This window comes from Nannospalax galili, unplaced genomic scaffold (genome assembly GCF_000622305.1).
Source record: "Nannospalax galili isolate Female #2095 unplaced genomic scaffold, S.galili_v1.0 scaffold433, whole genome shotgun sequence".
Lineage (NCBI taxonomy): Eukaryota > Metazoa > Chordata > Mammalia > Rodentia > Spalacidae > Nannospalax > Nannospalax galili.
The window spans coordinates 9,682,291-9,690,999 of NW_008338715.1; the positions used below are offsets into that span (position 1 = coordinate 9,682,291).

The window sequence follows — 8,709 nt, forward strand, 5'->3', positions numbered from 1 at the left end:
TGGGCACGGTGGCGCATGCCATTGGTTCCCACCACTCAGGAGGCAGAGGCAGGGGGAATCTCTGTGAGTTCAAGGCCAGCCTGGTCTACATAATGAGTTCTAGACCAGCTGGAGCTACAGGAACACCCTGTCTCTAGATATTATTTTAAAGTCTCCCTTCTCGGGGGCCTGGAGAGATGGCTCAGCGGTTAAGAACACTGGTTGTTCTTGCAGAAGACCCAGGTTCGAATCCCAGCACCCACATGGCAGCTAAAAATTGTCCGTATCTCCAGTCTTAGGGGAAGGGGATCCGACAGCCTCGTCTGACCTCCGTGGGCATTGCACGACACACGGGTGCACTTACCTACATGCAGGCAATACATGCATGCACATAAAATAAAAAAATTTTTTTTTTGGTTTTTTTGAGACAGGGTCTCCCTGTAGCCCCAGCTGGCCTTGGAACCCACTATGTAGACCAGGCTGGCCTTGAACTCACAGAGATCCGCCTGCCTCTGCCTCCTGAGTGCTAGGATTAAAGGCATGTGCCACCACACCCAGCTAAATAAAATTTTTTTAAAAAGTTAAAAAGAAGTCTCCCTTCTCTCAATAACTGTAGACGCATTTACATTATAATAAATAAAAGTGATGCTATTATTTTTTACATCATTGGTTTTAAGAACTGCATGGAAAACAATTTGTGATTACAATAAAACACAGCCAATCTTTTTTCGAAATGTATGCATATGTATGTTTTCATATGTATGCATATGCACCTGTGTATGCATGTCAAGCCCAGAAGATAGCTTCAGGTACCATTTTCAAGAATGCTGGACTTGGTCTCATGAATTATGCTAGAATGGCTGGTCAGAGAGCTCCAAGGATCCTTTTATCTCTGCCTCCAAGGTACTAAGAGTACAAACACACCCTACCACAGCTTTTGATGAGAGCACTGGGATTGAATGCAGGTCTACAAGCTTGTAAAACAAGCACTTTACCTACTGGATTATCTCCACAGCTTCCATAGCCAATCTTTAAACAGCACAGAAGCTCATGTTTTTTGTTCTCACACTTACCCCTTTAATCAACCCCTTCATACAGAAATATGTGACTTTACCTCTTTAAAATTCTAGAAATAGAATTATTGAATCAGAGAATGGGAAACTTCTCAAATCTACACATTACCCAACTTTTCTCTCTAGTTTTCCTATTTTGGTGCTATGAATTGAACCCATTGCCTTGAATATACAAACTATACCCTTAGTAGCCTATTTTTAAACTAAAAGCTTCAAAGCATGTAAATATTTTCTGTAGAAACATATTAAATGGAGTTAAAATGTGGCTGAATGGTACTATAGTTTATATGTGTATATGTACACACATAGTGGCCTAACATATTACTACTTATTTGAGTAGAAATAGAATAAAACAATAACTAATATTTATGGAATGATGCATCATGGCACATGTGTAGAGGTCAGAGGACAACCTGTGGGAATTGGTTCTCTCCTTCTGCCATGTGGCTTCCAAGAACTGAACTCAGGTCATCAGGCTTGGCAGCAAGAGCCATCTCACCGCTGCAAGAATGATTTTCCTATATATTATTCTGTCCACTTAATTTACATTTAACACTTAGAATAACCTGCTCAAAGGCTCACCCTTCAAAATTTAAACTTTAGAGACTACCTTAGTGATTAAACAGAAATAAGACATGACCAAAAAGAAACAGGCTAGATCTTCTAAAGATTCCCACTACTCTAGTAGTTCCTGCATAACATTTTTATAAACATCAAATGCAAATGTTAGAGATACTCTAAAGTTACATAACTCCATACTGTATTTGCAGAAAACTTTAAAAACGTCCAACCTTCAGCTTTTTGTAGGATTTTCATTGCTTGCTGCAGCTGGCCTTGTCCTATCAGCGCACATGCAGCATTGTAGCACAGCTCATGTGTGCCTTCTTGGAGACCCAAGTTCTCCTGTCACAGAGGAAAATACCAGTTAAACGCAGAGCATGAGTATCACTTCACAGGTGTGTACTGGACACGAGGATACTCACTGGAACAACTTTTTCCCAATTGCTTTGAGCCGCAACAACCGCTGAAAGGTTTGTTTTCCTCTCTTCATCATAATCATCTTGGGAGTTTCGGACAAGATCTCTATACACAGCTAAGCACTCATCATAGCGTTCCAAACGGTATAGCTGAAGGCCAAAGCAAGAAAACTCAGAGAAGACTAATAACAGCCTGTTTCTTAGACCATACTAATGCTTTTTCGGAATCACAAAGCTAGGAACCTAGGAACACAATATGAACAAGCCAAATGTTTATGTTTTTTAAAAGGCTATAGTATTTATTATTTTTCTTTTATGTCTATGTGTGTATTGCCTGCATGTATGTAAAGTACACTCATGTTGTGGAATCCCCGAGGAGAGAAGGCATTGGATCCCCTGAACAGGCATTATAGACAGTTGTTAGCTGCCATGTGGGTGCTGGGATTCAAACCCGAGTTTTCTGTAAGAACAGCCAGTGCTCTTAACCACTGAGCCATCTCTCCAGCCCCGTTTATCTTTTATAACTTAAAATATTTTTATTGTTTTGCTTACATGTAAGTGCACTCCATGTGTGCAGTGCCCAGAGACGCCAGAAGAGGGCACTGAATCCCCTGGAACTGGAGTTAAGGATGGTTGTTAGTTACCATACGGGTGCTGAGAACTTAACTTGGGTTGTCTGCAAGAGCAATCAGGGTTCTTAACCACTGAGTCATCTTTCTAGTTCCCATGTATAACTTTTAAACTAGCTTTATTTGTTAATACTTTCAAAAAAGTTACTTGTAATCTTTATTATAGTACATATTTGTAGAAATGATTCAATTTAAAAAAGCAACGTTCTTTCTTATAGTTAAATGCCTAAAGGACTGTGACAGAAAATCATTTAATGGAAATCTGTGGTGTTATCTGAATCTGAATTACGATGAAAAAAATTTTCCACACAAAATGATTGCTAAGTCCCAGTAAACACGAATAAAATGAAATGTTAATGATGTAGTTTCCTAGGCATTCACTATATAGAATCCTCATTTTCTGTTTCTTAGACACCAGCTATTATATATAATGAGCAGTGCCAAGTACCTACAACACTAAGTCCTGCTGATTTCCTTCCAGTTGTTCTTAAAGGACAGTAATAGCTGCTATTCTAGATCCATCAGTGTCCTAAGTATGACAGAAAAGGTGCCCTTCATCAACTCCTGGAATTAGCCTATAACTATCCAGTTTATATATTTCTGTTTTCATTATTAATACACTTTCAAATCAGGTTTAATTTTATGTTACAAATCCTTTAAGAATAAAATACTTTCACAGAGTTTATTTTTACAGGGCAGATAAAGCCACTCAAATTCTTATCCACCATGACTTTCTTTAAGCTTAGAATACATACTACTTAAACACTGGAAGTATTATTTCAAATATGTGTATAAGCTCACGGGCCTTTACATTTGCAACTTAAGTAGTCCAAAGTTCATACAATAGTTCATTTTAATTTTCCAATTATCCTGAAGGAGTCTTTGTTCATAGACTACTATATAGACAACTGTTCCAATGAAGATCAAGAAGAGGGAATATGTCCAAACCTCAGGAACTGGTTTGGTGACCAGTTTTATGGAGCATCAGGATGAGTGGATTTCCTCATCCCTGCTCCATATTAAGAGGCAGAGCCATGCTCACTCAGGATGATTGACAACAGGTATTTTAAAGCAGTAATTACCACTTGTCCATAAAGCTCCTTTAGTTTGTCTGTTTGCTGGTTGGCACTTTCTATTGTCTTCAAGGCATTCTCAATTCTGTTCAGCCTGTACTCGCAATATGCTTTCTCGAAGGAGAGAGCGTTACTGAAGGAAAAAAAACAGCTTCTGATCATTATCTAACAACAGAGAATACTCACTATCTGCCAGATACTGCTCTAAGTAATTGATACATGTTAATCTCTTTATCCTCACAACAAAGGTTAGTGACTTATCCAAAAATCATACAGGCTTTCAAAGTGGCACAGATGACTACATTCATTTTCTTACCCCTTTTCTTTGCACGGATATTAAGAGAGCTATTAACATTTTGAAATAAGTATTTAAGAAGGCAATCATGAACTACCTAAACAAACAATTGCTTTAGATACAAAGATAATACAAACAAGCTCAGTATAGTGGTGTACACTTTAGTCCCTGATCTTGGGAGGAAGAGGCAAGTGGATCTCTATGAGTTCCAATGTCAGCCAGCGCTACCTTGTGAGACCCTGACTCAGGAAGGAAAAAAAAAAAAAGAGACAATATAAGCACTAAAATGGGCTACTTAAGAAGTTTCTTGGGGTTGGTAGAATGCTTGTCTAGCCTAAACAAATCCCTGGACTTTATCCCTAGCACTCCATAAACTAGATGTGATAGTGTATGCCTGTAATCCTACCCAGCACTTGGGAGGTGTAGGCAAGAGGAATAGCAGTTCAAGCTCATCCTCAGCTACCTAGGAGTTTGAGGCCAGTCTGCAATACACAACTTGTTTTTTGTTTTTTTTTAAAAAGCGAGCAAGTGAGAAAGCAAAAATCCCTTAAATCTACCTAATACCTAATAAAATAAGCCATATGATCTTTCTTCTAGCTTGTTCAAGAAGCAAATGATTAGCAAAGAAACAATTAGAGATAAATACTAATTCATAATCAAACAACTGATAGAGATGCAATGAAAGTACCATTTAAATATCCAGGTTTAAAGTTCACCTATATTGATGTGATACCTAAAACTCATTCTGAAGTTTTAACCATTTCCCCCAGCTCTAGGAAAAACATTTATGAAACCAAATGGCAAACTGGGTGTGGTAGCTTATGACTGCAATCCAAGCAGTGAGGCGGCAGGGGGATCTTAACTTGAGGATTTACTGGGCTTTCCAGTAAGACATTATCTCAAAATACTGCTCCTAAAACAAAAATATTTTTAATTTACTTACCTAACAAAGTTCCAGAAAATTCACTTATCTCACAAAATAGTCAAAAACTCAAAATACTGAATTTTAGCATAAACATTTAATAGCAGAAAGCAGCATTTTTCCCTTTTTATTTTATTGACTTAGTGTGTGTAGGTACATATGTGTACATGTTTGTGTGTGAACAAGTGTATATGCAGACTCATGTGCAAGGGTGTGTAGGTATGTGTGAAGGCCAGAGGATAACCTTGGAAGTCATATTTCAGGGGCTATCCATCTTTTGCTTATTTTATTTGATTCTTTGAGGTAGTGAGGCTGCCTGGCCAGCAAGCCCCAAATATCTGGCTGTCTCCACCTTCCCAGCACCGAAAATACAAGTGTCCCATGGAACTCAATTTTTTAAAAGGGGGTTCCAAGGGACTGAACTCAGGTACTTAAGCTCTTTACTAAGCTATCTCCTTGGCACTCTTTCTTTTCTTGAGACAAGGTCTTGCTCTGTAGCCCAGGGTAGACTGGAATTCACTATGAAACCCAAGATGACCTTGAACTCATGGATCCTTCTGCTTCAGCTTCCTGAGTGCTGGGCCATCTCTCCAGCCCCAACACCAAGACCAAGTGTTATTTCCATTGCTTCAACATTAATTGTTCCTCCTTACTCCACAGTGACTATTTTTATTCACTGTTTTTCCTTGTGGTATTTTTGTAAATATAAATTCTTATATATTTCTCTTGCAAAATGAACTACAATATATACTGTTCTGCACTTTATAGAAAGAATTCCACCAAAGAATAAATATGGTGCAAACTTAATTTTGATACAATATTTCTTGATGCTTAGGTATAACTATAATGATAAATCAAAGTAATTCAGAAAGTATATTCACATCGTGAAATGATAAATGACATAAAAATTATCAACAATTAAAAACATACAAATAACAAACCCATTATATAGTCTAAAGACTGTTAAAGAATTTTGAAAGATCTTGACCTAAATAATTAATGGAGCTAGGTTCAGAGGTCAGGCTAAGACGGTCACATCACCTTAAAGACCTCTACCAATTTAGATACTTATATGCTCTAAGTGTATACATGCCAATTTGAAATGTGATGGTTTTGTCCCTATATCCTCCCTCCATGGACTCTTATTATTTTTTTTTCCCCTACTGGAAATAGGGTCTCAGTATATAGTTTGATGGCCTCAAACTAAGGATTCTCCTGCCTCAGCCTCATGAGTACCAGGATGACAAACTAAATGACCACACCTGGCTTCTGTTAACATTTACTTTCTATGTCTCTCTGATTTACTTTCTTCTTAGTAGTTCAAAAGAAAAATGGCTATGCATGGTGGCACATGCCCATAATCCCATCACTCTTAAGTCTGAAACAGAAGGACTGCAAGTTTGAAGTCAACTTGGGGTTACACAGTGAGTTCCAGTGTAGAATTTACAGATCCTGTCTCAGAAAAAAACAAAACCAGAACGGGAATGAAAAACCAGGAAAACAAGTTTTAAAATAAAAAGTTACTACTGCTTCTAATTTCATAAAGACTGACAAGCAAAAGAAAAACAGAAGAAAGAGCCCGGCCTGGTGACACATACCTTTAATCCCAGCACTTGGGAGGCAGAGGCAGGTGGATCTCTGTGAGTTTGAGGCCAGCCTGGTCTACACAGCAAGTTCCAGGCCATCCAGTGCTACATTATGAGACCCTGTTTCAATCCCCACCCTAAAAAAGAAGAAAAATAGAAGGAAAAGTAATTAAAAGCAAATGAATAGCAGAGGGGCAGGCAGATCTCTGTGAGCTCAAAAGTAAATGAATAGTGGAGGAAAAAACCACAGGAGAGGTTGTAACTATCAAAAAAAATCTTTCCAATAACCATACAACTCACTGAATCACTTACTTGGCTAACACTTTGGTATGAGTATTGATGACATTCAAGGCTTCCTTGAAACCTCCGTTCTGGATAAGGCATACCACTTTACAGTGCAGGGCAGTTATATCATCCTTGTTGAGCTGTAATACTGGAGAACAATTTTAGGAAAAGACATTTAAAATCCACCTATTTTCCACATAGTTACTAAGTTTTCTTACTGCTGCCTCGGGAAGCTACATTTCCAATTTCACTGCTGTAGAATGTTCAAATAGTAAAACAGCAAGGGATCTTCATTTTTAATAAGTGACAATAAGGAGTTTATATTTGATTTTTCAGTGAGATAGACTCCTAGGTACTGAGAGTGAACCAAGAAAGAAGCTAATTCCTCAGCTCTTTCCCCTTGGAACACATGCACTACTTACATATTTCTTTACTCACAGGGAAAGAAAGAAGCTCATGTAGAATTGGGAAATAAATGACTACTTTTTTAAAATACGGTCTTACTGTGTAGCCCAAGCTGGCCTCAAACTCATGATCTTGATGTCTCAACTTCCCAAGTGCTGGATCATACGTGTGAACCACCATAAGCGGCTATGGAGGCAAAAAGTAGTGTAACTTTGCCAGTAGTTGGTTTGAGATCTTGAAGAATTCATTTAACAGTCAAATCTGTTTTCTAGCCTACTAAAGTAGCATGAAAGTATAACTGTACAAGGTTATTTATCAAAAGCAAGAAACGTGGGGCTGGAGAGTGGCGCAGCGGTTAAGAGCACTGGCTGCTCTTGTAGAAAACCTGGGTTCGAATTCTAGCACCCACATGACCGGTAACAACCATCTATAACTCTACTTCCAGGGGACTTGACGTTCTCTTCTGGCCTCTGTGGGATTGCATGACATGTGCATTTACACACATGCAGGGAAAACACTCATACACATAAAATTAAGGTTAATTAAGAAAAAAAATGAGAATGTTTTGAAAAAAATCTTACAAAGTACAATGTACGGCTGGGACTACAGCTCAGTGGTACAGTGCCTGCCTACCACATTCAATTTCTAGCAAAAAATGTGGTACAAACACAATTTACCTTGTGGCAATGATCAAAGAAATATTCCAAGTTTCCCTTTCACCTAAGATGATCAAAGGAAGCACAAATAACAACTCAGGTGGCCAAAGTTCAGGTTAGCAGCAGTTCAGGGTCAGAATGAGCAGGATCATAGTTGCCCTTGCTCCTATCAACTACAGGAGTCCAAATCTCAGTCTGAAAATCAAAGAAATTTCTAGAAATTAACAAAAGAATTTCTGCAAAATATCATACTGCTACTAAGTGTACGGTATTGGTTGGATGCCTAATTAATGGCTAATGTTAATTCAAGTAAATTTGGGAATCAAACAATCCTAATGAGAGAGTATTTTCTCCTTGTCTAAATTTATCACAAGTACACCATGGCCACCATCACTACCTTCACAGAAACTTGGGAGTTGAAAATCATTTACATAGCTGTGAGTGTCACTGATGAACCCTTTCTGTTACGAGCGTTCTGCAGAGCTGAACTGTTCAGCAGTTACATTACCAAACTTAACATACACAGGTCCATCTACTGTAGAGAATAGAGCAGAGTCATACTAGTCATGTGGTAAAGTATAACATGGGTATGGAACCTCAGGCTGAAGGCAGTGAATTTTGAAATTATCACTTAAAGGACAAAAATATCCAGGTTAAAGTTTCCTTCCGATATTGTTTTGAATGTCAGAGCTTACACCGGACACACACCCGGACACACACACACACACGTTCTCTGGTTAAACATCACCAAGGAGACTCTATATGTGGGAATGATTGGCAGGCCTTACACACACACACACACACACACACACACACACACACACACACA

General features: G+C 38.4%; 1 protein-coding gene across 1 annotated transcript in view; it reads right to left on the reverse strand.

Annotated features, from left to right (window-relative positions):
- Positions 1-8,709, reverse strand: part of Srp72 (signal recognition particle 72) — a 33,633-nt gene that overhangs the window by 24,334 nt on the left and 590 nt on the right. Inside the window, exons 2-5 of the mRNA XM_008833295.3 lie at positions 6,847-6,967; positions 3,741-3,864; positions 2,036-2,179; positions 1,844-1,955 (exon numbers count right to left, since the gene is read on the reverse strand). Of these exons, the coding sequence (XP_008831517.1) occupies positions 1,844-1,955; positions 2,036-2,179; positions 3,741-3,864; positions 6,847-6,967 (501 nt within the window). The remainder of the gene's footprint in view (positions 1-1,843; positions 1,956-2,035; positions 2,180-3,740; positions 3,865-6,846; positions 6,968-8,709) is intronic.